Below are 26,568 nucleotides of genomic sequence, written 5' to 3' on the forward strand. Positions count from 1 at the left end.
TTTAAAGGTATGGTTGTAATTTTATGGAGTATTTGTATAATTAGCGTAATTTCGTAGGGGTAAATGTAATTTGAGTTATTTATTATAATATTGTAAAAACAATAATAATTTGCAATTATATCCCAAAATGGGTTAGTAGCACTAACGACTCCCTTGGTTCTCCAATAGCATCTGAGAATAAGTTTGACATAGATATGATGAACGAGACATTGACATCGAATCCACAAGGTATGTTATTATCACACAAAATACTAGTTGAATTACCTACGTTAAATACAGATACCTATTAAATAACTTATCCTTCTATATCTTTTTTTGCTCGAACATTTAACGGATAAAGAGTATTAGAATGTCCCAAAATTTCAATTGGTCTACAACACTACTATACGCACCTCTTCTCTTTCAGGTCAACAATAAAGCACCAGAATTCCTAATGGGATAGACTGGCCCCAAGCACAGGCAAGACAACAAATTCGTATCCAATCACAACAAAATCAAGCTCCATCGTATTAAAATAATGTTCCAAAATAGGGTCGCAGATGCCAAAATAATAAAGCCAGTATTTGAATATATTTTTTTGGTTGTATGTAATTTTCAACTTTATTAGTTGTTAAAAATTAATCTAATAGTAATATACTTTTATTATAAAAATTCAAAATATTATAAAATTTAAAATAATAAGTATTATTAATTAATTAATATATTATATTCTTAATTAATAATTAACAAAAATTGAAAAAGAAATAAAAAATTGGCCCGAGTCGTTAGTTTATGTGCCAAGTCTTTAGTGCTACTAATGACTTGGTGTTGACAGTGGCACTAACCAAATCAACCAAAACTAAAATAAAACTTAAAAAGAAATTTGCCTTAATTTTGCAATTCTCTCAAGTTTGCGATATTCTTATAATTTTTTTTTTAATAATATTTAAATAAATAACTCAATGTAATTTACGCTAAAAAGAAATGTTATTGTGGGCGAAGTTGATAGTTGGTGGGTACTCTGCGCGCTCCCGCGCTTGCCAAAAGGTACCCGACCTGACCTCCTCCTCCATCCCAATTCCTCTCTTGGAATGGGCTCTCTCTGTTATCACACACACTTGAGATTTCATATCAATCTGGTTTTTTAGTTCTCATCTTTTGGCAAATAGTGATATTCGGATTTTCTACTGTGGAAGTGGAAGTGATTGAAATGGGTACATCTGCAGTAAGTGCGGGCGCATTGGTTACTTTACAAGAACTGAATCCGTCTTCCCCCAACTTCAAGGAAGGTGCCTCCTTTAGGGTTACTGGAAAGTGCGTACTACTATACCAACCTTTTTCACTTCAATTTACTACCTCAACTTCCTCTTTTACTTATTTTTTTTCATTCTATATGATGTGGATTCCTGGTGATGTGATCATGTCGAATACAAACATATGAAACCACTTCCGGAATGGGCATTTGGATTTTGAAGTCAATTTGTCAAAAGCTGTCATTGATTTTGTGGTGCTTGATTTCATGTGACTGCTAAAGAAAAAAGGTGTTAGATTCTGGTTATTGGATTGCTGGCTGAATAATTGCTTTGGAATCTTCTCATGAGTTATAGCTAGCTTTCTATCATGAGTAAGCTAGAAAAAAATGTTTTATGATTTTCTGGTAAACAAAGAAATTATAGATCCTAGTTCTCCGTCACTCTTATAGTCGGACCTCTGTTAAAGCATGTTTAATTTGTTATAGCATACATTTCGCAATTACGTTAGAGTTTGATAGATTGTTATCCTCTTTTATTTCTAGGCTGCAAGACTATGATTTGGAGACAGCAGTGGCTGTGATTGTTGATGGAGATGCTCGCTTAAATGTTGATACAAAGCATTTGAAGCTCAATCTTCGTTCTGGTTCTATGTATCAGTTCATCGGAGAACTACATATTGAACCAAATAATGAGGTATATGATTCATATTTTCCTCTGAGATGTTGATATTTGCCTCAGCTTATGAGCATGTACTACCCTCTCTAGCTTATATTCTGTTATGGATAGCATGGATCATGGCCCATTTAAACCATCTCACCTTGTAGCATTATATGTGGGCGACTTGTTTATTGTTGTTGCTGGGTGACCTCTTCGAACACAGCAGTTGTGATGATGATAAAATGTGCTGTTTTGTTTTCTACTCTTGATTTACTGGATCAGTTTTCCAATTTCAGGCATTTCTTAGGGCTCGAGTGGGTAGAAATGTAGATGGACTGGACATTAACCTCTACCGTCAGTCACTGCAGCTCCTGAGGGAGTTTCAAGCTGAGCAAATAAATACTCGAAATGGTTAAAATGCAATGGTTCCTGCCAAAGGTAAGTACGCCATCGAGTTGACTTAGTCGTATTTAGGATTACTAGCCTCCTAAAATGAATGCATACTTGACTTTTTAAAGCTCTACATAGAATTTATATGACAAGTTCATCCAAAATGCACATGATTGTGAGACCAGCTGAACTTCATTAAAATTGTAAGAGAAGTTCAATAAATGCTGCCAACTTGTACCAGCTTTTCACCATGCCCTGATCCCTTGTTGATGTTTGCTAGTACTCATTTATTTCAGAGCGGAACTACGTTAATTTTTATCACAGATGACACCAAGTTCATCTATACTTAACTGCTGAACAACTTCTCAGCCTAGATTTTTAAGTTACACGTTTTGCAGTTACATGTTGGGTTTGAGGTTCTGTACTTCTTCACTATTTTAGTCATCAAAGACTAACTTCATGCAACTGAATTTGCAGCTCTTTTGTTAAATCAGAATCAGATTGTGCATGAGGCTGATCCCAGCAGAGTTGTGAACCAAATACAGCAGAGTGGTTTAATGTGGCTTTCTTTCAATCACTTTAACAAACCATGGTGGACATCACTGTTAGGCCAGCCATATTTTATGTTATCCAGAATGTTTGAGAAGGACCCTTCAACTATCCTTGAAACTCATATAATGCATTACAAAAGTTGCACTACAAACTATCATATAATGCATTTGTCTATCTAAATCCACCAATCAAAAGTTGCACTACAAACTTTTCATACAGATGATTTTGCAGCTGTAATAAATAATGTGGAGTTGTCAAGATCTGTGGGGTCATTTGCTGTCCACTATGGACCAAATGTAATCTAACGCCCAAAGGTTACAATTTCTTGATCAATGTCATCTCTGCAAAAAGACAACCCTTAACCTCGGCCCTTGGTAAGAGATTAGGTACAATGAGGTCACCCCTAATTAGATATTTCTAAATTTAGGGCCATTTGTGGTGGAAAATGATCATAGATTTTTCTTGGGATTTATTAATCATCAATCAACCCCATTAGATTCTATATTAACAACAATGCATGGTTTCTTCCCTTTGTTTTTTCTCTTATATAAAAACCAACACTATGTACTATAATTTAATATAATGATAAGATTATGAATTCTTATCAACTGCTCAACCTACGACCGACTTTAGTTTACTTTGTTTATCAACCACCAAAATATTATTGTTAATTTGCAAGGATTATATTATATCCAGGCACAATGTTTAATATAAATGTCATATTCCGATAATTACCTGTCATTAGACTATGATATGTTTGTAATAATGCTAGGTCATTATTAACCTGATATCTTAAACTATAGCCTCCTGCAACTTTAGAAAGTGCGACACATTATCAAACTCGGGTTTAATATTTATGTGTCTATTTAACTCGTCCAACAAGAAAAATACGTTGTTCAGGGTTGTAATATATATTTTTTAGAAAGCGATAAAAAGAAGTTACATAACATTAGTTCTTTCACTTATATTTCATCTATTTGAATTTTGGTAAGAATTAAATGTAATATTTGAAGAAATATAGAGGTAGCTATTTCATGTAATAAAAAATAGTGGGCAGCACTTGATTTTGGGGTTTATGTAATTTAAACTTTCCCAGCATAGGCATGCATATGCTTTGTTGTCTGTACTCAGGCCCCTACACATGGTCTAGAGACAAGAATGGAGTGTAAGGTGTCTGAATCATCTCTACCTTTGTATCTCAGTTTAAGCCGCCGGCCCTTCACCGGAATTTGGCTGGAAAGTGGACTATTCCGGCAGTTTGCAGGATTTTCTTGAATCTGATCAAGTTCCAGCAAAAGAGGTAGTTTCTTCATATTTTTCTTGTCAGGGATGAATGAAGTTCTAAATCCTGCTGCAGAAAATATACTGCTTCTTGATGCAACTTATGTATGAGTTTGTATTGTGAAGGTTCAACTTTTCTAGTTTTGCTTGTGGTTTGTTTCTTTAGCTGTTAGAAAACGCAGATTTTGAGTTTCTTTCAAGGTTTTTCGGGTCTTCAAGAACTCTGAATATTGAACTCTGCCTGCTATTTTAAAATTTCTTGGTTCTTCCTTTTGTTCCATGTGTGTGTAAGAGAAGGCAATATCTATCTGTACAATAATGTTAGACAATACTTAAGTTTCAGGTTAAAACCGATCAAATTTATCGATATCTTACCTTTTTAATGAAGCCCAAATTGATTATTTGCAGACCCAGGCATTATTGTGTTACTGAGAAGATGGTGCAGTTGTCTGCTCTATTCCACACTTTTTCAAAGAACATCACAAGTGGACCTGGGAAGAAGAGTAGACATGGTGTTGAAAGAGAAGCTGCCATTCACCTGGCAAAGGAAGCAAAGAGGCATGAACTGGTGTTGACTGCTTCCGGTGTTGCTACTGCCAGAAATCAGAAAAATTTTGCTGCTGCTTACTCGAAACAAGGGAAGAAAGGGCTTAATCAGGATCGCTTCATTGTCTGGCAGGTACTAAAATCACATTGCAGTTTGATCCGTAGTTCCGTACTACATGTTTTCTTCTACTATGTGGTTCTGATCTTTTCAAGGACGGCGTTTTGATCTTAGGAGTTTGGATGCCAAGAAGACATGATTTTCTGTGGTGTTTTTGATGGGCATGGACCATGGGGACATCTAGTGGCCAAATGCATTAGAGAATTGATGCCATCGTTGTTGCTGTGCAATTGGCAAGAAGCTGTTGAACTAAACGGACATGATGCTGATTACAGCTTGGGACTAGACAGGAACAAGGCCCAGTTTGATATGTGGAAGCAATCTTATTACAAGACTTGTGCTGCTGTTGATCAAGAACTCCAGCGACATCCTGGAATCGACTCTTTTTACAGTGGTAGCACAGCTTTGGCACTTGTCAGGCAGGTAAGAACTAAGCAGCATCAGTTCTTGGTTCTTTTCTTTGTGCCCAAAGATACATTTTGTCTGAAGCTTTTGGAATTGTATTTTTCCAGGGCGATCTGATGATAGTTGCAAATATTGGAGATTCTCGGGCTGTACTAGCAACTACCTCTGACGATGGAAGTTTGGTTGCAACTCAGCTCACAGTTGACCTCAAACCAAACTTACCTCGTTAGCTCTCTTTTGTTTCTTGATCTCATCTCTTGTCCATGCATCATTATGAAAGTGTCCTCAGTTTTTTACCTTCTAAGCAACTACAAGAGTCTAATGTTTGCGTTCATGGTCACAGATGAGAGCAAACGAATAGCACAGTCGAGAGGGAGGGTATACGCTTGCCCTGACGAACCAGCAGTACACAGAGTTTGGATGCCAAACGGGCAGACAGTAAAAGGTCCAGGCTTAGCCGTATCAAGAGCTTTTGGTGATTACTACATCAAAGAATTCGGTGTCATCTCTGAGCCAGAAATAACACAAAGAAGCATAACTATCAGAGATCAATTCGCTATTTTGGCTACAGATGGGGTAACGTAACATGCCATCGTTATACATGAAATAAATGTGTTTTCTTGAATTCTGCTATAATATGAAGATCTGATGTTGTGTTTTTGAGAAACTGACAGCACATTTCTCAGGTTTGGGATGTCATCTCTAATCAAGAAGCAGTAGAGATCGTTGCTTCGACACCAGAAAGGGCGGAGTCGGCTAAGAGGCTGGTTGAACATGCAGTTTGTGCCTGGAAAAGGAAAGGAAAATCCAATGTGATAGACGACATTTCAGCTGTCTGTCTCTTCTTTCATCATTCGATTGCTTCTGAAGCAGTCGACGACGTTAAACTAAACAAGAACTATGTCTGAACGTTCAACTTATTGTTGTAGTCATGTCTGAAAGCTCATGCTTTCAGAACTTCCTTACAACTTAGATTAAAAGACACACATAATCACCATTACGGGATATTTATATGTACTCGCATTTGGTCATAACTTGGTCTTTTTACGTGTTTGAAAGCTCAAATATCCAATGACAAACAATGTTTCACACACCTGATCTCACAATTTTCTGTCGAATTATAGACACGACAGATTGAAATAATACGATTAATCTATTTTCTTGAAGAAGTATTTGATTGTGAGACTATCAAGTCCTTTGTCCCCATAAAATTATAATCCAAATCCTATTTTATAGGATTTGAACCAATTAATTACAGATCAAAAATACTTGTGGTGGTGGACAGTTCAACGAAAGCGATCAATTACATCATATGCATCACACTTATTCTGTGATTGATTTGATTCGACCAAATCTGATTTGAAGAAGGTCCCAACCACAAAACAAAGTCGTTCCCAAGTATAGCGTGCAAGAATCTTTCATGTGTATACCATGAAACATGTAATTATCAAATGATTTAATTAGTTATCAGTTTCGCCAATAATACTACATTGGTATCCATTTCATGATTTTTATGTTATCTTGTTTTGTAATGATTCAATATATTTTATCTTTATTTGAATCAATTCACTTTCATTTTCATATTTGATTAGCAAAATTAGTATTTTGTTATTATTTGAACAATTTCTAATATCTTTATTTGTCAATATATATGTAGAGAAACTCATTATTAAATAACTTACGTTAAGAGTCAAATCCTGAGAAATAGAAATTTTCACAGTAAATGATAATTTTTTGAATTTAATCGAGATATTAATTTGATTGCAAAAATTTCATATTTATATTATAACTTTTCAAATTTTAAATCGGAAATTCAACTGACATATTTATATTATATTGTTAAAAAAAAATTGCAAGTCTACCCCAAAATAGAGTAGACTTGCAAACATACCATGAATAGTTAACTGAGCTAATAATTCATTTTATTTATTTTATTTTATTATTTTAATTATGGGCTGAGTCGTTAATTCGATTAATTGAGTCATTTATAATTAATCCAGTGCCATGACACTAAAGGCAAAATTGGGATGTCAATAAAAATATTAGTGTAAAGTGGGTGGTTCTTGAATTTAATTATGTGATTTGATTTCCCATTTCCATCGCCCAATAAAAAATGGCTATTTTTCCTTGACTTGAACTTGTTAAATAAATTATTTTAAAACGTATGTATGGAGTATGGACAAAAGATTCACAATCGTCAACCAATATTTACTATTTTTCGTGTTATAAAAAACGTGTTTCTCATTTTTATCCACAACCATTGTCAATTGGTGAGATGTTAAATCTAGCAATCAATTCACATTTAAAAAGAGAAGCATAGTGTCAGTGTCCATCCAATTTGGAAATTTGTTGTCAGTTATAGAAATATATTTGAGTTTCTAAAATTGTCAAAAAAAATTTATTCAGATCAAATTTAACCGAATCAAACCAATCATAAAGTAAGTGTATCACACTTGTTATGTGATTGGTCACTTTTTCTTAACTGTACACCAATCATACAACAAGTATATTATATTTGCTATATAATTAATTCAAATTTAGTCGGATCAGGTTGGGAGCCGAATTTCCCACCTGATATTTGTTGTGCTTTACACCCCTAACTTGCCACATTTTCCACCTTAATTAGGTTGTAGCACTCTGCCAAAACAACTTTTTACCAAATATGCTTTACCTCTTTTTCCTTCTAAACTTTCTTTTTCACTTGTTAATTACGCCAAAAAGTTGTCTTGTAAATTATTGTTTCTCATTATCATTTCATTTCCTATGGCTAAATATGTCCTTTGAGCTATAATTGTTTGAATTACTGAGTGTTTGCAATATAGAGAGATTTGGAGTAAGCACAAATTAAGTCATCAAATATGAATAAACTATTTGGATTACATCACTGTCATTAATCGAGAGCATGATTCTCGACAATCAACTTTAATATCCAAAGAGACGTTAAAGGAATTACCTGATGAAATTACTGAAATACCCTTATGAAACTATTAAACATAGTCGTATTCGATGAAATTTTGGACAAGATGGTCGGGAGGGCCGCTTTCATCTAGATTAGATGGATAGTAGAAATGGGTCCATAGATCATTTGAGGAGGTTGGAATTTCTAACAAAAAGTAAGATTACGTGTATTTTAGTATGTTTGAACATATTAAGAACTGTAATTCTAACTTATTATGAAATAAACAAGACTATATATTTATGTTCTGTTGTGTCAGTTTGTATTTTGATCAACTCTGTAATTAATCTTACTATAGTAAATAATGGCATGAATAGTTTATAATTATACCAAAATATAAGAAAAATTGTTTTGTAATTTGCATTGAAAATAAATAAATAGATAAGTTTAAGAGCTATTATTTTTGGGTTTGAATGAGGGGTTGGGGTAGAGATAGGGGCAGGGGGTAGGGGTAGGGGTAGGGGAGTTTCCCTCTCAAGTTAAATGAGATAACTAATAAGAGCATATGATTCTCATGGAAGCTGTGAGCTTTTCTTTCCTATGCCTAATGCTAATGCTAATGCTCCTCCTCTACTACTACTGCTTCTTCCCTCCATTTTTCCTTCTTTACCTGCACACCATTCTCCTCCCTTCTGCCCCATGACGACGCCTTTTCAACTCCTAAATGACTCCGATTTTGATCAGATCGTATCCGATGGATTTGTGTCTATATGCGACTACGGTCCTCTCCTCTCCGGTTCGTATGACTAACCTGTTTAGTTCGGAATCAAGGAAAATGAAAGACGTTTATTTTCTGATGAGATTGATGTCGCCACTTCAACTTCACATGTTGCAAATTGCTTTGTTTTCTAACCCCTTCTTATTCTCTGCTCTTTTTCCTTAGTCTTTGCTTCACGTGCTCTAACTCAATTTCTCTTCTTTTTTTTGGAATTGCATCATCACGTCTAATAACAATCTTTCCTTACATATATTTGTGACTTGAACTTCGTTTCTCTTTTGATTTTTGGTTCAAATGCTTTGTCATGATGATTATGCAGAGAGGAGCGCGAGGAGTATGTTCCCAAGTTTGATAAATTTTAGATTGGCGAAATTGAGTGGATTTAGGAGAGTATTTGCTCATGTTGCTCCTATTTTTTTCGAGCTTGGCATAGCTAACCCTGAAACCAAGGTGCTGCTTCTTTTTACTTTGCTAATTTGTATTAATAATCTTATGTTCTGAAGACCTTTTCATGGGCTATTTATGAAACTTCTAAATAGTAAGTGAAGATTTGGTTAGATTGTATATACTTGCAGTTTTCCATGCAGACTTTGTAGTATTGCTGGTATTATGCAGGGCCCTTTTTCTTTCTTCTTTCTTTTCCTTTCAACGTATCCTGATCTTTTAGCAAGAGTTACCGGATTTTAGGCAGAGTGCTTTGTGAATGATGCAATAATGAATTATGTAACAGGAGATATCAAAATTGAGCGTGGAGCCATGTGAAAGTGAAAGTCTTATAGTTGCCACTTTTGAGATACCGAGATCAGAGGTGATTCTTTTTGCTATTAAAATTTAGATTTTACCTTGATAAAATGATATTAACTTGGGTTTTGCTTCTCAACTCAGATACCATCTTTTATTGAGAGGGAGCAAGAATTCCGTTTTCTGGCTGTAAGTTGGATATTATTAGTTTCTTTTTTGAAGTGTTGCAGTCAAGGTATAAAATATTGCTTGCCGATAATAGTAAATGTTGCTTTTGTTTTTTTTTTTTCTCTTTAGGTGACACTAGAAACACTTAATGGTTTGTTTTACACTACTCCTGCGGTGAGCTAGATTAGACTGCTCTATTGGTTGTCTATAACATAACTATCTCGTTAATTTGTTTCATGACAATCTGTTTTGCTGCATTCATTCAAGTGCAGGTATTATGTGCCCGTTACAGTGATGAAGAATACTTGGTAAACAGATGTAGAGGTGATTTCTCACTTCCCTGAGAAGCACAGATAATTCAATGTTTTTATATACGGGAACTTTTGTTCGGGATCAGATAGCATACAAAAAGTTCAATCTCCTAAGTTTCTTCTCTTCATCTATCAGATGAGTTTCCTAGTTGTTAGGTGTAGTATTCAAGACTCTGTTTCACATGTGAGTTCCTCTAGACAGGATGACCAATTACTACACCATAGAGCCAAGACTTATTCTAGAAGGCGAAGATTAGGGATGAACTTGGCATTGTCCTTTATTTTGTATAACATACGCACGCAAGAAGTTTATTGATTAATAATCTTGGGGACATCTGGAGCAGGAAGCAGAGAGATCTTCTCTCAGCGATATGGACGATATGGCATTCACAAGATTTGGGTAGATGACATATTACCCTGTCGGGTTTATCTCCGGCACTGGTGAGTACTACAACTATTTGGCATTGTTGCTTCTCCTATGGCGAAGTTGGTATATATACCTTGCATCATTGAAATTAAAAAACCATCACAAAGTATTATAGTTGCCAACAGTCACTGACCAATGTGAGGATATTGTTCTGCAGTGTCCTGGCAGCACAGAACCTACATCACATTGCCTACAATAACTTCCTGGATCATACATTCCTTGGGGATCGTAAAACGACCATCCGTGAGTACCTTTGGACTACAGCTTCAGGCATAATGGAAGAGGAGCCGCCTCTACAGCTAAAACACATATTTGGTGGTTGACATGAAATTTCTCTTCAATGCGTCTGTCGAAACTTGAAGCAGGCACTTCTTGTTTGCACATAGTAAAAATCAAGGAGCATCTTTTGTTCGAAATTATAGAAACCTGGAAATTATTTACTTTGTTGTATTGACTTACATCGTTGGATCAGATTTAACATAGATTTTCCTCCTATTCTTTGTAACTAGCTTGTCTGAAGTTGCCTTCAGATACTTTGGCGTAAGAGGAAATCAACCTGATATATCGACTTCTTCTACAAATTATTCAAATTCAAAGGAAATCAACCAGATACGTTGACTGTCTTATCCAGCTTATTCAAATTTGCTCACGACTTCTATACTGCTCTTTTCTTTTAGGGGAATCTCCGAAAAACAAGATCGAATGTTAGAATCCAAATGCTCCATTTATTATTGAAGGTAATATGATAGAGCAAAATCGCAACTAGAACTATATAATTTTGTCTGAGAAGTTGAGTCCAATTCCTGTTAATGGCAAGAAATGACTGTCTACAAGAATCTTAAGAAATCAGCTTAAAAGCCAATAGCCTTTTAGGTATACATCCATTCTGCAGAGCGTTAAAGCACTCCACTTTTCACATTAGGATATACATACTCTAGACAGAGTCCCCCATACAATCAGTATTACAACAATTTCTACTTGCCAATTGCAGGCACAACCGATGTATATGCTCGGGCTCATCTATCCACCACATAACCAGAATCTAACTCATCTTCTAGCTGTTTAATCAATAGTTCCATCATTTTCTTGTACATTGGCATATAATGATCATTTATCATAGTCCTTGACAGTCGGAGCTTACTGTATAAATCTCTTGGTGTCTCGTATATCCCAACTTGCTCTTCAGCCAGGTCATCATGACTTTGATCGGTTGACTCAGTCAGAGGTACAGAGATTATATGCATTATTCGGCCAGGAGGGTAGAAGTGGTGATTGTCAGAAACATCTGATGAAGAGATGGGAGTATGGCTTTCAACAGCGTCTGCAAATACCTTCTCCTCTTCAGTTATTTCCTTTGCCACAGCCTCTTCTTCTTCCTGGACTTGGGCATCAACTTCACTCCCCTGCCTCTTGAGTTCTTTCTCCAGTTCATACCACAACTGACCTTCAGTAATCTCCTCAATGGTGGATGTGGAAACTACTTTATCCACCTGAATGAGATCTTCATCTTCATCAGTCTCGTCGTGCGTAGTTTCAGTGCCGCTTGAAGAACAATAGTCTGCATTATTTATGTCAGAATTGCTGCTTATTACTTCTGTTACAAGAGATTCTGATGTTCTTGCAGTGATAAGAGGAAGCTCAGGCAAGTCATCTGTTACAGAATTTGATGAAGGGGCATTAGCACGTCGTCGGGGACCCATGCATGTCCATGATGATATAGAAGAGCGAGTCTTAACAACCGCCTGGGCCACATCTTGTGCACGTTTCATCACAACCTATTATACCAAGCACAGAGATCAGGTCTCATGGTGCAAAATTAAGGAAATATCTACACAATCTACATTTGGTCCATTTTGCTTCATGAGTAAACAAAAAGGAAATTACCCTTAGTTGTGACGGCATACGTTGATAAGTCAATTGAAAATTATCTTAAAAAGAAGAAAAATCTTGGAACCTACTTATGCTATGAAGAAGCCAAGGACTCAAGATTTTGCAGCATCTTACCTGAGTGCTGCTTGAGACAGGGCGTAAAAGTGCACCTGCACCAGCAACCCTTGCCTTTGCATTTGATATTGATGGTAGACGGGAACCAAGTGCAGTGGCAGATCGATAGATGACATTCAAAACTCTGTTGCGCTCAACTTGATCACGGAGATCATTTAACCAAGACGATGCTGTTACCTAATAAAAAATGAATAGGAGGATTTGCAAGTTTCAAAGGCCAAGAATGCAAATGAAATTAACATTCCAAAAGACAAAGTCGGTTTCTTATGATTCTCTGATACAGATGCAAATCAACATACCTCTGAACGAAGATCATCCACAGAAGCAGCTGAAAATGTAGGAACCAGATCAGAACCATTGATTATTGTGGTAATGAAGTTTTTCCCTGATTCTGCCAACTCCCATGTCATGCAGGCAGCTGTAAGAGAGGCAATTCACAAAAATATATCATAGACCACATTATAGCAATTATATAAATAAGGAGCTATTAGAGAAAGAAACAATGAAGAACAAGTCACAACATGCCTGGTGCAAAAGTAACACAAGTTGTTGCAGAAAATTCAGTTTGTTCCCGAAGAATGTATGTTAGCAATGCAGCTGTACCACCACCAAGTGAATGGCCAACAATCTGAAATCAAATGAGGCCATGGTAAAGAAATAAACAAGAGTCTGTCCACATGGATGGAAACTAAAACATGTATGCATGCATGTATTTGATAATAACTTCTGGAAGAACAAAGGCTAATAATGATGCCCAAGGGCACCAAGAAGTTAGTGATGGAAATAAATAGGGCAAGACTGTACTTCTGCTTTCTAATGCTGAGTGTGCGTGTGCATATGTACGTCTGCATGTGTGTGTGAGAGGTAGGGGGATTGTCCTAGCAAATAGAGAATGAGGAAACAAGAAGTCCCTACCTTCACCTCATAGTCAGGATTTTGTTCAAGAGCCTTGAGCAAAGATGGAGTACTTAGCTTAGCTATCCACCGAGCTGCAGCAACCATCCCACAATGTGCGTATCCCAAAACTAGATTGCTTATGCCACCATCATGCAAAACTGAATGGTGAAAGGGGACCACTGCACCTGTTGCTGCGGTCAATGTATCTTTAATGCTGTGAGTACCGCGAATCAAGAGAAGGAAGCACTTTGACTTTTCATCACATAAAATTGTAAAGGCAGGCTTCAGAATCTGCAAAACAAACTTAAATATCAAAATCCGTCGAGATAAGTAACAACTGTAGATATATGATAGCAATCACATACCCCTGCTTTGGGCTTCTGAAGAAGAACATTTGCCTCCGAGAATCCAGCAGATACCAAAAATACTGGAAAGGGCTTCTTGGAGAAAAGCATGCATAAAGTCAGCAATTTCAAATAGTAATACAATTGATCAATGATCTCAGGGCCCTTCAGTCGCACAGAATTTTCACCAGCATACACTCTTGCAACTTGTAAATTACCCTGCAAGATAATTATACCCTATACATTCAACTTTTGGTAAAATTTCACAACTACCAAAACTAAGTTATGATCATGACACAATATAAAAGGCACAAGTTCCTGCACTGAGATTTTGAGCTACTAATGTCTATCTGAGCAATTTGCTTGTTACACACTATAAAATCAATATCACATTCTTGGTCAAAGCCTTGCAGTGAAGGTTATAAGCACGAAAAGGAACTGCATCCCAGAGCACTGAGAAAAGACAACTAATACTACATTGACATAAATGTACAACGACGCAAAACTATCTTGCAACTATAAATCCAACTTGTTCTGAGTGAAGAAAAGTTGATTACATGCTTACAGCATTTGCAATCTCTCAACACGGCAAATCCACTACAGAGACAAATGCCTAACTATACAACTTCATTGTACACAAGTATTAATCCATATTATGCTAATTTACTTTGAACTCCACAAGTCACGGTCACTGAGAGAAAATTGTGATTTTTGCACAATATCCAAAAGAGATAAATCGAGTATAACTAAATTCAGTACTCAAAACGGCTACCTGACCCTATTAAACGCCAGTCATTTGATGAAAATGTAGTATGAAATATCCAGTTTATGTAGAATAACCACAAATATGACACAGAAAACAAACTAAAAACGCAGAGAATCCCTAACCTGCCTGCGAATAAGATAATTAATTCCGAAAGCCAAGTCACCGATCGGCCATTTCCCCAACGTCTCCGAGTATGTAAACCTCAGAGTCTCCGCCAGCGTGGAAATCGTCTCCAGCCAAGTAGCTGGCGCCTGAGCTGGCCTCCGCGACAACCTTTTCTTCTCCGATCTACTCTTGGATTTCGAATAATCGCCGCCGCCGGAATCTTCTCCCTCCGCAGCCGATGACATCCGTCGGCTCAGTACGTAGTACAGCAGCACAACCGCCCCGGCCGCCGTCGCCATCGTCGTAGCTGCCATCGGAGTATCTCCCTTCACACAATCAACAATCAAAAAATTCACAAATCACTGTACACCTATATATACACACATAATCCGAAGAAATTACTACTAAGACGCGGAAGTTTCTGCTCTTTCACATATGTATAATCTATTGATTGATTATGTATTTGCAATTGTTTGTGTTATGCAGACACAAACAAGGAACTGAACAGAAGCAGAGTAAAGCTCTAAGGCAAATCAAGAAATGACGGCACTACCCTGCTCTGAATTTCAAATACTTTCCTACCTTTAAATATTGAAAGACTAATTAAATAATTTTTATTGCATCAAACTGATAATTACAAAACTAAATATGGAGATAAAGATTTATAATTACTAAAGAACTCAAATACAATACTCTATAATCATAAAAATTTTGATAATTAAATAAATGTAATTTTCATTTTCTAATACGTCTGTCTGAAATATATTTTTCTATATATATATATTAATGCTAGTACAAATTTATACTGGAGGGATAGAATGGTCATTTGGAAGTGAGAATGTGCTTTGCGTTGGGTAAAGGAAGGTGAAGTGCGTACGTTAAGTGGCGGTGGAGGAGTTATCGGGTGTTGACGGTGTGGGAGGGTAGGGTAGGAACTGGGGTAGTTAATTAAGTACGCTGTCTGTCCCGTGATCGACTTTGCCGGTGGGCCCACTATGTCTTAAGGTTTCCTTCCCCTTTGCTTGTCTGAAAATATGGGTTTCAACAAATGGGTGAGCCCAATATTATTGGGCTCATTGTTACTATTCGGCCCATTTAATATTTGTTTTCCTCCCACCACACCCCCAACGCTGATTCTTGCAGTTTTCGCGCCGCCAGCTCGACCGCCACCTCCGGCACCGCACTGCCGCACCTTCTACACGGTTTGAAGGGAACACCCACAAACAAAAGAAAGAATACCCCATTTTACATTCTTCAGCTTGCTCGGCTTTTCATCCAATTTTCTTTTCTGGGTTTTAAGCTCTCAAGAAAAAGAAGATGGGGTCATCAAATATCCGGGACGTTTTGACTTCGTTTAGTCCATCTTTAGACTTGTTTGCAATAACTCTTGGTGATGGTCGAATAAAGGTGCGTTCTTTCGCTGCTTAGAATATTGTTGAGAGTTTGAAAAGACAGTTCAGAGCTGGAGTATTCTTGTTGTTGTTAAAATTTGTAGTATAGCTTTGGTGCCTCTGGCTTTGGGTTCTGGTTCTTAAACTAGCATGCTTCTAGGTTGGTGACAAATGCATTTTGTGCAAAATTATTGTTATTGTTCTTTTAAGATGTAATGGGCTCACGTTATGAACTTCAATTTTGGAAATGCATAAAGTGTTTGAGTGGAGAGTTTGTTTTTCTTTGATGAAATGCGAAATTTATTTGAGTGTGGGAGAGGGAGGGAGCGAGAGAGCGAGACGGAGGGGTAACTGATATAGTTAAAGAGTGAAAGATTTTAAGTCATAGTATTGTTTGGAAGATGGGGTATTGCCAGGTCTAAGATTTCCAGGATGATTTAATTTGGCAAATTTTCAGATATGGGACACAGGGAAGGGTCAGCTCCAGACTGAATTTGCAGATATTTCTTCAACGGAAACGACGAGTATATTTGGGAATCGGGAAGGTCACCTTTCAATGGATTATACTTGTATGAAGTGGTTGTCTTTGGAGAGAAAGGTTTGGCATTTTGTATACACATATATTCAAATCAGTTTTTTTGGTTCAATTATCTATGGACAGATGTTAGTTTCTGAATTAGCCTTAACATTGTTGGAATGGATGCGATTAGAAAAAGCGGAAACTTGGAAGTTCCCTATTGGTGTTGGGAACGGGCGGTGGTGATGTTCTGGCATTGGATGTTTCTGCTGGCCAGTTGAAATGGAGGGTTAACAACTGTCATCCAGGGTGAGTTCTGTTGCGTAAGACCACTGCTTGCAGATTTACAACTTTCTTTAATGTTTAATGTGCTCAATTTTCTTGGGATCTTGAGCAAAAAGTACTTCCGCGGACCACGAATATGACAGGGTTAATTTCATCTTAAAATAGAATAGTTTATCTTCTTTGCCAACCTATAAGTGTATCGGCAGACATGCACATCACATTGTACCTCAAATCTTTGAATTTTGTGTAAGAATAGTTCATAGAAAAAAGTTGTTTGTTTTACTTAGTTGTTTTAACCATCTGATCTGAATATTTGTGGTGGCCTTGCCCTTGAACTAAGAAAGTATAGATGATTATTCTATTAATTGCAATTTCACCAAGGAGAAATAGAATGGACCTACTTCTCTGCAGTGTCTTATATAGTTATCAAAGTATTCATAAGTTCATGTAGATGTAGAAGTTGTGTGAGGAAACATGCAGAGTTTGGGACTCGGTAGACTTATAATTTTTGCCCTATTCAATGCCAATGTGTAGGGGTGTCACTGCTGTTTCATTTTCAGTACATGGTTCACACATTTATACTGCTGGTGCGGATGGAATGGTTTGTGAAATTGACTCAATGTCAGGAAATGTGTTAAACAAGTTGACCGCTTCTTCAAGGGTAATATCTTCTCTGGCAGTTTCCCCAGGTATTAGTCCTGTATTCGTCCTTTCTGATAAAACTCTATGTACTTCTACTTCATTGTTTTAGTGTTGATAAAGTTTTATTGTTTGCTCTGGTTTTCTTTGCTCAATGGATGAGATGGTACTTGTATCCTGCTGGTTTGATGTCCATAAAGTTTGCTGTTCACTTTATTACTTTTTGCTTAGTGGATGAGATGATTCTTGCATCCTGCTAAGTTTAGTGTTGATAAATTTTGCTGTTCGCATCATCATTTGTGGGTAACTTTTGGCACGAAGTTAGTTTATCTATCAAAGTTGGCCTGCAAAATAAAATGTACATAGAACAGTGCAACCATTTTGCTGTGCTTGAATTATGAGTAGCCAACACTTTATTACTAATCCTCCATAAAAATAATGTTGGATCATCAAATTCCAGAAATAAAGTTCCTCCATAAATCTTTTTCTTTAACAAATCTTAATCTAAGATATTTAATACATTGTCTCTGAAGTAATTAAAAGTTAGCCGAATCTGGGGACTCAGTGTCAGTCTTTATCTGTTAGGGCCAATTAGTGCTAACAAGAGTGGTTGATATTCTGCAGCATTGAAAGCCTGTAAATCACTATACCTCTTTCTTCTCTGTCATTTTTTCAATGTTCTTATATAGAAGTTAACATTGGAATGTTTCTTTCCTACTTATTGGCTTCTTGTTTGGCTTTTGCCTTAAATCAGATGGGAAGATGATAGCAACTGCAGCAGGTCAAGTGAAGATTTTCAATTCTTCAAATCAAAAAAAGCTGCAGAAGTTTTCTGGCCATCCTGTGAGATGCTAACAGCTTTTTGGTTCATGTCATTGAGTCACACTTGGTTGATCCATTTTTGTCTTATGAAAACAATTGGAGAATTTTCAGTTCTGCAGCAGTATATTGGTTATTCATAATTTTTTTTCTCCATTTTTAAACAGGGTGCTGTGAGATGTATGGTTTTCTCTGAAGATGGTCGATATGTGCTTTCTTCATCTTTAGTTGAACGATATGTTGCAGTGTGGAAAATTGATGGTAGCAAAAAGAAATCATCTTCAGTGTTTCTTGCAATGGACCACCCTGCTGTCTTCTTGGATAGCAGATGCACCAGTAGTGGAGATGCAGATGCTGGTCTATCTGTTCTGGCTATATCCGAAATTGGTATTTGCTATTTTTGGCATGGAAAGACAATAGATGAGTTGCGGAATTCCAAACCCACAAAAATCAGTGTACCTTGTGATGGCGGAGTTCTAAAGAAACACAAGGGGGCAGTTCCGAATGTATTTGCTGCAAAACTACAAAACATTTCCGAGCCTGCATGTGGTCACATGTATCTTGCTTTTGGTTTACTTATAAAACCGACATTTGAGAAAGTTCTGGTGCACTCTGGGACAGACATAGAGTTAAATTTTTCAGAAGATGGTATCCTTCGACCTATCAGTCAATCACACATATATGAAAGAGCGTCAGAGACCAGGAGTAAAGGCAAGTCAGCCTTCTTCGTTCCCCCAATCCCCCCCCCCCCCTCTCTCTCTCTCTTGATGACAATGTTGATAACAATTTGAATACATCTTTAGGAAATAAGCATCATATTAAGTTAGAAAAGAAAAACCATTTGTTGTGGATGCGCATTTTGGTATTATTCAGCTTTGCCCATGATCTGTTTCTCAACACAGTTACAAGTGTAACTGATAGCATGGCGTAATGGTTATATAAACATGTTCTTGTAAAATAACTCTGTGGTTCTCCTTATTTAAACTTCTATAAATATGACATCAACTTATTCCATTTGATTCAAAGTGCTGAATGGAAAATGCATGGCACGTTTGAATGCAGTTGCTTGCTTGCTAGTGTTCAGTTTGATGCCATATTTAACTTTCTAGCTACCTTATCCAGAATATGTTTGTGCTGATAACTGTTTATCATGATGAACAGTAACTGCTTTGGATCGCACAAATACGGAGGGTGCGCTACTTCCCGTGCCTAAGATATTTGATCCGGTTGACAATAAGAGCGGAACTAAGCCTTCGGGAGGCACAGGTATGCTTGAAAATTGAGCCCTGTTGATAGCTTTCTTCTGACTACTTCATTGTCTTGGTGGGAAAAAATTATACCATCTTCATTCTGCAAAATCGACTTGCCTTCCACCTGAGGAATAATTTCTCCATGCAATATGCACGTCAAGTAAGATATATTGGAATTTAGAATAAAAACCCATCAATGAAAATTAGCATTTCGTTGTTATTTGCATGCATAATGGATTTGACTCTAAAAAAAATACCTTAAATTGTCTGCTGTTATAATGTTATGCACAAATGTTGGTATACATATGTAAGTTGGATGAGATCATTTCTTTTCCACAAAACAAATTGAATCGTTAATGGAAACGCATAGTCATCTTGTGAATTTTCTGTTCCCTGTACAGTTCAATTCAAAGTGAAAATAGTACATCATTCTCATATATTAATGATATCCATTTCTTTCAAAGGATTACAAAATGATGACTAATATTGTGTCTTAAAATACAATGCTTGTCTTCTCCGGCTGTTTCAACTGCCGGGATCTTCCTAAAACAATATGCAAGATGCTAGTTGCTTGGTGTATTATTTAAGGGGATTGGATGCATAATCCATCTCCAGTATTTACCGCTAGTTGAAGCAATTGTTTAGGTCATGTGACTCATGTATGTGGGATGATGCAGATGAAGGCGAATTGGACTCTGTCACCCTTTGCATGGAGGACCAGCTGAGATCTTTAGGGATACTTGGCAGTAATGATCTTAGCACAACCTTGGATTCTGAAATATTGGACGGCATTAAGCTTGATTCAAGTATGCCACATAAGAAGGTTTGTCTTCCTGATAGTGTTGCAGAGTTGTTTCTATTGCTGATGTTTCTATATAGAAAATAAAAAGTTGTCCCCGTCTATATAGGTGAAAGCAACTGTCTCATCCATGGAACCTAATGATGCATTCAACCTGTTGAAGGGCTTGGTTGATGTTTGGGAATCCAGGTTTGCTCTTTAAAATCCCTTTACAGGCTCTTTAACAAGCCTGTGCAACTTGGTGCTGCAAATGGAGAACTACATTTGGAGTAGAAACAATGATGTCATAATTTCGGCTCTTGTAACTGCAAACAGTATTTATTGTGTCTAGGCACATGATTTTTTTTCTTCTTTTGTTTCACATTCAATCTTCACCCTTGATCAACTTTTATTTTGCCAGATCTCAGAGTGCCAAGCATGTTCTTCCTTGGATATGCTGTATATTAGTGTATCACAGCGATTATGTTAAATCTCAGGAACCAAAACTTCTTGATTCCTTGTACAAGGTAGATATGGTGAAAGTTACATTCTAGTTTTGCTTCTTTGCCTTTTTATTTTATGCTGTGTTTTTTAGTGGAATAGATGTTACATGTTTGGATTCTACTGCTTGTCCCATTGCATAGCTTGATGTTGGCTGAAATCAGGCCAACGAGAGCTATGAATTTATAGAGTAATCCATGTTTATTTTGCTCAATTATCATTTCAAGCTATTGATATATAACCCCAACCTGCTTGGCCCAACATACTTTCAGGATGAATGGTGCTTTACAATTAAATTGCCTCTTGCGCAGCAGAATAGGGTTGCTAGTCTGACATCTGAAAATGGCTGAGTTTATGGCTAATATTGTTATTGGAAGAATTGGTGGAATAATCTTATCATCAACCATCTCTGGACATCCTACTCAGATTAGAATTTTTAAAGATGGAAAATATGAGTCTAAGCACGTATTCGTTTTCTTTTTCCGTAATAAGATGACTAAGTATAGTATTTTCTCTTTTTGCTATTAATATTTGGTCTTTAATGGTATATATGACTCAACTGTATTGTTTTTCCTTTAGGTTGCCAAATCAAAAGTGCCAGCCATGAACTCTTTATTCCAATTGTCTGGTCGTTTGCAACTTGTGTCAGCTCAGGTTAATTCCTTTAGGATGTCAGTTGAAGGCAAATTTCTATGACATTTTCTATATCTTGCTCATTGAGGTTTACTTTCTGAATAGATTGACAAGGCCACGAATAACAGAAGGCAGGTCTTAGAACGTGATGTGCAAGAGGATGAAAGTGAAGATGAAGATGTTGATGAAGTTCTCTATGGAGTTGATGAAGATTCTCCGACAGAGTGATAGTGATGATTAGGTGTCCTTGCAACAGAAAGTAAGCACTCCATTTTTTCGTTATCTTCTTTGTATTTTCCGGCTTCATCGCCCACAGGAAAGCAATTTTGTTTTTCACTATTGGCAATTTCCCTGCCAGAACACATTTTTAGATCGAGAAGCGAGCAATCCCTTTAGATATCATGTTATATGTTATGCTGACAGCATCTTTCTCTTTATTCAGTCACGAAGTAGATACACGAGTTTCCATATTGTGAAGGCAATTCTGTGCTTTGTTTAGGCAGATATATTTTGAATTATTCCTATCACTTTCAAGGAGCGGACATTTAGTTAGATCCTTTACCTTCCATTTCTGATACTACTGTTAATTATATATAAGAACATTGATGTAATTTTTTTATAATCATTTGGTAATTGAATATGAATTTTACTGTGATGCTTTCACATGGAAGGAATCCTGGGTACCTTTGAATTAATCCTTAATCTTAATGAAGAGTAGTATTAGGATAAATGCTGTCTGGTCTTACAAGCTAGGAATCTATTTGCTGAGAAATGGCAATGAATTCTCTTTTAAGTATCATCGCAAATGAAAATTTTCAAGTTTGGTTGTTTTTTTGGTTTACTCTGGCAATGGTCTCTCTTGTATGCAATTTTAACCCATATGGGTCTTACACTATTCTGCATGCATTTGGGTTGTCCTCACTAAACATTGATGTGATATTGCCATTGCCAATGTTCCCACTGTAGTAATCCTGACTATAGTCGTCTGGTCTACTATACTGTGAGTACCGTGGCGGTGGATCGGGAACTGGATAGGCATATTCTGTTACACATAGCGATGGCTTGTATGTGTTGTAACCATGAGTCACGCAAACAGGTTGAGGTGGCTGAGACTGTTCCCTTGTGAATCCTAGACCACCATGGGAGTCGTGCCATTGTCCACCATAGCCCTGTTGATAACTATAATTGTAGCCATATCGATATCCGTAGTTGGGTGGCTGGTGGTGTATGACATGAATTGCTAAACGATCTTTTGGTTCAGGATATCCAGTCAATCCACTGCTTGTGGCAATAGCAGATTCACGCGATGGATTTTCCTGGTCTTTTTGTTCTTTCAATGACTCTTCTGGTGTTGTCATGTCTGCTGGCGGGTTTGTGGACTCCAAAGGTGTTGCTCCTCCATCAATGGCCCCACCTTCAGGCGGTGTCTTCTCTGCTGGCAGTTTGGTGGACTCCGAAAGTGGTGCTCCTCCATTAGTGGCCCCACCTTCAGGTGTTGGTTCTTTTGGTTGATCGAACTGTTCTGAATGTGAAGAAATGACTGCCCTTTTTCTTGTTTTCATGATGGCTTTGACTATTATATCAGGATCTGCCCACCCAACTACTGTTATCTTCTGCTGACATAAATCAACGTAGATATCATATATACCTGTGGCCAATAAACATTGTGTTATAGACGCACGCACTACACTTAACACAACCGTTAAACACATGTCGTGCTGTAAGCCATAGAAACTGAATACCGGTGATGCCATGAAGAGCTTTGTTGATCTTCCGTACACAGCCATTACAATCCATCCGAACTTTTATCTCCGTGACTCGAGCCTTCTGTGTTTACACCATATGATGGGATGTGAAAATGGTAAACGTAAAACTAAAATCTCTTAGCCTACGTGTATGAGTACATGAGGTAAAACAACATACCTTCATATCTGGAAGCATGATTAGGTAATGAAGAGAAACTAGAAAAGTAGCTTTGTTGTCGAACACAGTGGATGAGTAACATGGAATCGATATATGGAGGAGAGGGAATAATTTGCAAGTTTGTGCATTGTGGGGCATGCAAAGAATCTCTTCTTTTCCATGTGTTGTGTCTTATGTTTGGGACCTTAGGCTTAGAACGTTGAGGCTGCGGGGAATTCGCATTAGTTATGTATGACTATGCTACCTTTGTGCCTATTTAGGATGTCCAAAACCCGTCCCTTTTGGTATAAAAATTATATTTTTGATCATTTACCGCATAGATTGAAATTGTAGTTTTTAGGATAATGTGTCAACCTGTTCATATCATGAATCTAATTTATCTACAAGACAAAAAGTACTGCTCCCATTTGTATCTTAAATTGTTAAACGTCTATAACAGTATTGCCTCTTTTCTCGTACGAGCGCCTGACGCAACACTTTGCCATAATGTTAGAAAATACTTCAATCAATAATATAGACGAGGATTGGTGGGGTGCGCCAGGCCCTTGCAGTAGTGCAACGCATGGGCGACGCTCGAAGGCCCAGGCAGCAAGCTACCTTATCGGGCCTTCCCCCTAAAAAAATTAATTTAATATCATGTGGGCCAATGGCCCACGTATCAGATATTAAACTGATAAGAACAGATACTACACTTGATCTTAGCCAAAAGGCCGAGAAAGGTATGCTTTAAACAGAGGCGGCCCGGCTCTTTTTATATATGACTCGTAGCCCTCCTTGTTGATGTAGTTCCAGTGTGGGATGGATTAACTATTACACTCCATGTTGTAATGAAGCTAGCAAGTTTAACTTTGAACTGAGAACACAGATTCAGACAAGAACATATATAAGCATATTAAGCATAAAGATGGGGATTCTCCAAGAGGTGAGCTTCCACAACTTTGTATATGCCCATCGCACTCTCTTTCCCGCCCTTGATTTCTTCCTCCTTAACTTCATACCCTCCAAGGGTGTGGTACTCACTCGTCATCTTGCACACACAACCTGCACCATTAATGTCGGATGCCTCAAACTTGATCTCGTACACGATGGATTCAAGCTTGTCGCCCAATGCATCGCCCTCAATCATCGTGTACTTGCACACAAGGTTCTGTTTGTCCAGCTCATTTATCTGATGCTTCACGTACTTAAAATGGCTAGCTGTACCAAAAAGTAGATAAAACTAGAACAATTGAGTTTATGATGTCAAGATTTAATGTTTTCAGATCAGCGTTGAGGTTGCTTACTTTCGGTGAAGTTGACTTGCTCAATGCTTCCGGCTCCTCCATCTCCTCGTAGTAAATCGACACTTTTGATGGATTGAGGTAGGAGTTTTGGTATTAGGTTGTTAGAGTCTAGGATCAAGGCCTTAAACAGGCGTTCCGGTGCCACCGGGCTGCTAAATTCTTGAGTGATGCTTGTAACTCCCATGACAACTATGCAAGATAATATTTTCTAGATTTGAGTAGCTTGCTAGAATAATGAAATGTCTGAAAATTTTGAATGATGAGATGATAAATGTGTGTGTATATAGAGAGAGATTGTTAGGAAAAGGGTTTGGTGTCTGCACCTCAAAGTTGAACAAAGACCAAGAAAAACCTGTCATCAAATATAAGATATGGGAAAATTTGTATTCAAATTGAATTTGGTTGAATCGAATAAATTATAAATTAAATATAATTAATTTGATATATAATTGGCCATCTTTTTTAAATTATATAACAATCACATCGCAAGTATATTATATTTATCATATAATTAATTTAAATTTTGAACAAATCCAATCTAAATTAGAATTTGGTTCGTGTAAGTAGTGGTCAAGGGACTAGAGGGTATAATCTTTGCCTTCAACACCTTAGGATTTTCAGTTGATTGGTTGCATCTAATTTTCCACATGGGCGGCCTCTATTGTATATCAACCTAATAATTTGGCATCCATCAATTTGGAATTTCCACCTTCCACTAATTATTCTCAAGCCATATTTTAAGACTTCCTAAATCTCGAATTTTTACAGAACTATTATCAGAAACTGTAAGTCTGAAATACTTGCATTTGAGCCCAAAAATCAAAACCACTCAACAACCCAGAATTATAATGATTTTTTTGTGTTCTCATCTATTCTAAAGCATCTCAAAATCTTGCCAACAATCCAATCATATTCATCATCTTTCGTTGAATCACTAGACCGCTTCATGCAAGATACTCTATATATGTCAGCTAACCTCTCCATAGCATACCTTTTCACCAGAAGCTATGAGACACAAGCAAAGTAGATACCAAGAATTAATAATGAGAAAGAGGTACCGTCACTGGATAGGTACATACAGATTTGTCCCGAAGGCGTTCTGAGACCAGTTTGACAGTTTCAACTGGTATGGATGTGAGGGCATGACATGCTACATCGCAAACCACAGAAACAACTTGTTTATGAACATTTTCATCATAGTCCAACAACCGGTCAGAGAGAGCATCTGGAAAAAATTACATAAGTATTTTCATCATTTGTATAATTACATAAGTCACTATTGACAGCAAAAATTAACAATCTTATTATAATTAGAAATGCTTTTTTGAAAAAATTATATTTTTGGTGTTAGGGTCTTTTTAATTAAATTCTATTTATTATGATTTCTCATTTTGTATTCCTTAAGTTAAAGATTTCTCAATTTTAGTCATCACATGCATTTTTCGATCAATTATTAAATGAGTCGTTAACATTTTCAATAAAAAAAAATTTCAATTATAATATGGTCAGAATGATCAATTGAGATAAAATTAAAGTTTAGGGATGTTAACGTTTAGAAATGAACTTGAAAAATTAAAATGATTCTAAATGAACACATAAGGAATCAACTATAATATTTAATTCTAACCAATAAGAAAAATATATGGTACTTCTAATTCCTCTAAAGTACTTAAAAGATTAATGATATATCTAACTAAATAGGCAAATAATTTTTTGACAAACTTAATTTGCTAGGAAAGATCTTAAATATTTTAAAAAAAAAATGATTACTAGGGCACATTAAAATTTAAAATGAATATCAATGAGTAGCATGTAAATACTAATCCAAACTTTAAAAAAATATAATATTGAATAAATATCCTCAACTTTATTATTAAATTAAAAGTATTGCTGAAAAATTTAACTCAAGTGATTTCTGACTAATTAATTTT

General features: G+C 36.7%; 7 protein-coding genes and 1 non-coding gene across 9 annotated transcripts; 4 read left to right on the top strand and 4 right to left on the bottom strand.

The window, feature by feature from the left end:
* The first annotated feature begins 959 nt into the window (after window positions 1–959).
* MDO1 (telomere-capping, CST complex subunit) lies at window positions 960–2,982 on the top strand. The gene is made up of 5 exons (XM_020697192.2): window positions 960–1,026; window positions 1,176–1,293; window positions 1,775–1,925; window positions 2,186–2,327; window positions 2,757–2,982. Exons 2-4 carry the CDS (start codon window positions 1,190–1,192, stop codon window positions 2,303–2,305), a joined length of 375 nt encoding a protein of 124 aa, XP_020552851.1. The 5' UTR covers window positions 960–1,026; window positions 1,176–1,189; the 3' UTR covers window positions 2,306–2,327; window positions 2,757–2,982.
* A 148-nt stretch (window positions 2,983–3,130) lies between these two features.
* On the top strand, window positions 3,131–6,215 carry LOC105171561 (putative protein phosphatase 2C 34). The gene is made up of 6 exons (XM_011092715.3): window positions 3,131–4,131; window positions 4,521–4,791; window positions 4,891–5,199; window positions 5,289–5,406; window positions 5,525–5,757; window positions 5,868–6,215. Exons 2-6 carry the CDS (start codon window positions 4,549–4,551, stop codon window positions 6,087–6,089), a joined length of 1,125 nt encoding a protein of 374 aa, XP_011091017.1. The 5' UTR covers window positions 3,131–4,131; window positions 4,521–4,548; the 3' UTR covers window positions 6,090–6,215.
* Window positions 6,216–8,618: 2,403 nt separating this feature from the next.
* LOC105171563 (uncharacterized) lies at window positions 8,619–11,128 on the top strand. 2 transcript variants are annotated; one of them, XM_020697282.2, is made up of 8 exons: window positions 8,619–8,873; window positions 9,175–9,305; window positions 9,586–9,663; window positions 9,741–9,785; window positions 9,894–9,938; window positions 10,037–10,088; window positions 10,420–10,516; window positions 10,660–11,128. In XM_020697282.2, exons 1-8 carry the CDS (start codon window positions 8,678–8,680, stop codon window positions 10,823–10,825), a joined length of 810 nt encoding a protein of 269 aa, XP_020552941.1. In that variant the 5' UTR covers window positions 8,619–8,677; the 3' UTR covers window positions 10,826–11,128. The 2 variants fall into 2 exon arrangements, with proteins under 2 accessions (XP_020552941.1, XP_088741875.1); XM_088885749.1 differs by lacking the exon at window positions 9,894–9,938.
* A 212-nt stretch (window positions 11,129–11,340) lies between these two features.
* LOC105171564 (lipase class 3 family protein) lies at window positions 11,341–15,185 on the bottom strand. The gene is made up of 7 exons (XM_011092721.3): window positions 14,636–15,185; window positions 13,769–13,966; window positions 13,422–13,694; window positions 13,032–13,134; window positions 12,806–12,924; window positions 12,507–12,683; window positions 11,341–12,277 (listed from the first exon to the last, which is right to left on the bottom strand). The coding sequence occupies exons 1-7, from the start codon at window positions 14,930–14,932 to the stop codon at window positions 11,519–11,521; spliced, it is 1,926 nt and encodes a 641-aa protein (XP_011091023.1). The 5' UTR covers window positions 14,933–15,185; the 3' UTR covers window positions 11,341–11,518.
* A 551-nt stretch (window positions 15,186–15,736) lies between these two features.
* On the top strand, window positions 15,737–21,868 carry LOC105171565 (transducin family protein / WD-40 repeat family protein). The gene is given in 13 exon segments (XM_011092723.3): window positions 15,737–16,025; window positions 16,467–16,607; window positions 16,720–16,835; window positions 17,346–17,500; window positions 18,205–18,293; window positions 18,437–18,980; window positions 19,431–19,535; window positions 20,197–20,342; window positions 20,428–20,507; window positions 20,719–20,824; window positions 21,378–21,452; window positions 21,537–21,652; window positions 21,654–21,868. Coding segments are annotated over 13 exon segments (1,782 nt in total). The 5' UTR covers window positions 15,737–15,935; the 3' UTR covers window positions 21,673–21,868.
* A 392-nt stretch (window positions 21,869–22,260) lies between these two features.
* Window positions 22,261–23,733, bottom strand: LOC105171603 (uncharacterized). Its single transcript, XM_088885748.1, has 3 exons — window positions 23,355–23,733; window positions 23,174–23,258; window positions 22,261–23,079 (listed from the first exon to the last, which is right to left on the bottom strand). The coding sequence occupies exons 1-3, from the start codon at window positions 23,490–23,492 to the stop codon at window positions 22,319–22,321; spliced, it is 984 nt and encodes a 327-aa protein (XP_088741874.1). The 5' UTR covers window positions 23,493–23,733; the 3' UTR covers window positions 22,261–22,318.
* A 145-nt stretch (window positions 23,734–23,878) lies between these two features.
* On the bottom strand, window positions 23,879–24,978 carry LOC105171566 (pathogenesis-related protein STH-2). The gene is made up of 2 exons (XM_011092728.3): window positions 24,638–24,978; window positions 23,879–24,551 (listed from the first exon to the last, which is right to left on the bottom strand). Exons 1-2 carry the CDS (start codon window positions 24,819–24,821, stop codon window positions 24,247–24,249), a joined length of 489 nt encoding a protein of 162 aa, XP_011091030.1. The 5' UTR covers window positions 24,822–24,978; the 3' UTR covers window positions 23,879–24,246.
* On the bottom strand, window positions 23,882–24,077 carry LOC148786779 (U2 spliceosomal RNA). The gene has a single exon (XR_016062271.1). It is a non-coding gene; the product is annotated as a U2 spliceosomal RNA (small nuclear RNA).
* Window positions 24,979–26,568: the final 1,590 nt, after the last annotated feature.

The sequence above is a fragment of the Sesamum indicum genome, linkage group LG10 (genome assembly GCF_026168435.1).
Source record: "Sesamum indicum cultivar Baizhima isolate 11 linkage group LG10, ASM2616843v1, whole genome shotgun sequence".
Classification (NCBI taxonomy): domain Eukaryota; kingdom Viridiplantae; phylum Streptophyta; class Magnoliopsida; order Lamiales; family Pedaliaceae; genus Sesamum; species Sesamum indicum.

Excerpts from the sequence above, each read along its gene's own strand:
- LOC105171563 (XM_020697282.2), top strand. The coding sequence starts at position 8,678 with ATGCCTAATGCTAATGCTAATGCTCCTCCTCTACTACTACTGCTTCTT. Across the intron at positions 10,089-10,419 it reads CTTGGTAAACAGATGTAGAG|GAAGCAGAGAGATCTTCTCT; the intron begins GTGATTTCTCAC and ends CATCTGGAGCAG. Across the intron at positions 10,517-10,659 it reads CGGGTTTATCTCCGGCACTG|TGTCCTGGCAGCACAGAACC; the intron begins GTGAGTACTACA and ends ATTGTTCTGCAG.
- LOC105171603 (XM_088885748.1), bottom strand. The coding sequence starts at position 23,492 with ATGCCCCACAATGCACAAACTTGCAAATTATTCCCTCTCCTCCATATA. Across the intron at positions 23,259-23,354 it reads TCATGCTTCCAGATATGAAG|AAGGCTCGAGTCACGGAGAT; the intron begins GTATGTTGTTTT and ends GTGTAAACACAG. Across the intron at positions 23,080-23,173 it reads AGCTCTTCATGGCATCACCG|GTATATATGATATCTACGTT; the intron begins GTATTCAGTTTC and ends TATTGGCCACAG.
- LOC105171564 (XM_011092721.3), bottom strand. The coding sequence starts at position 14,932 with ATGGCAGCTACGACGATGGCGACGGCGGCCGGGGCGGTTGTGCTGCTG. Across the intron at positions 13,135-13,421 it reads ATCCTGACTATGAGGTGAAG|ATTGTTGGCCATTCACTTGG; the intron begins GTAGGGACTTCT and ends ATTTGATTTCAG. Across the intron at positions 12,684-12,805 it reads TGGATGATCTTCGTTCAGAG|GTAACAGCATCGTCTTGGTT; the intron begins GTATGTTGATTT and ends ATTTTTTATTAG.
- LOC105171561 (XM_011092715.3), top strand. The coding sequence starts at position 4,549 with ATGGTGCAGTTGTCTGCTCTATTCCACACTTTTTCAAAGAACATCACA. Across the intron at positions 5,200-5,288 it reads CTTTGGCACTTGTCAGGCAG|GGCGATCTGATGATAGTTGC; the intron begins GTAAGAACTAAG and ends GTATTTTTCCAG. Across the intron at positions 5,407-5,524 it reads CCTCAAACCAAACTTACCTC|ATGAGAGCAAACGAATAGCA; the intron begins GTTAGCTCTCTT and ends TCATGGTCACAG.
- LOC105171566 (XM_011092728.3), bottom strand. The coding sequence starts at position 24,821 with ATGGGAGTTACAAGCATCACTCAAGAATTTAGCAGCCCGGTGGCACCG. Across the intron at positions 24,552-24,637 it reads GCAAGTCAACTTCACCGAAA|CTAGCCATTTTAAGTACGTG; the intron begins GTAAGCAACCTC and ends TTTTTGGTACAG.
- MDO1 (XM_020697192.2), top strand. The coding sequence starts at position 1,190 with ATGGGTACATCTGCAGTAAGTGCGGGCGCATTGGTTACTTTACAAGAA. Across the intron at positions 1,294-1,774 it reads TCCTTTAGGGTTACTGGAAA|GCTGCAAGACTATGATTTGG; the intron begins GTGCGTACTACT and ends TTTTATTTCTAG. Across the intron at positions 1,926-2,185 it reads ATATTGAACCAAATAATGAG|GCATTTCTTAGGGCTCGAGT; the intron begins GTATATGATTCA and ends TTCCAATTTCAG.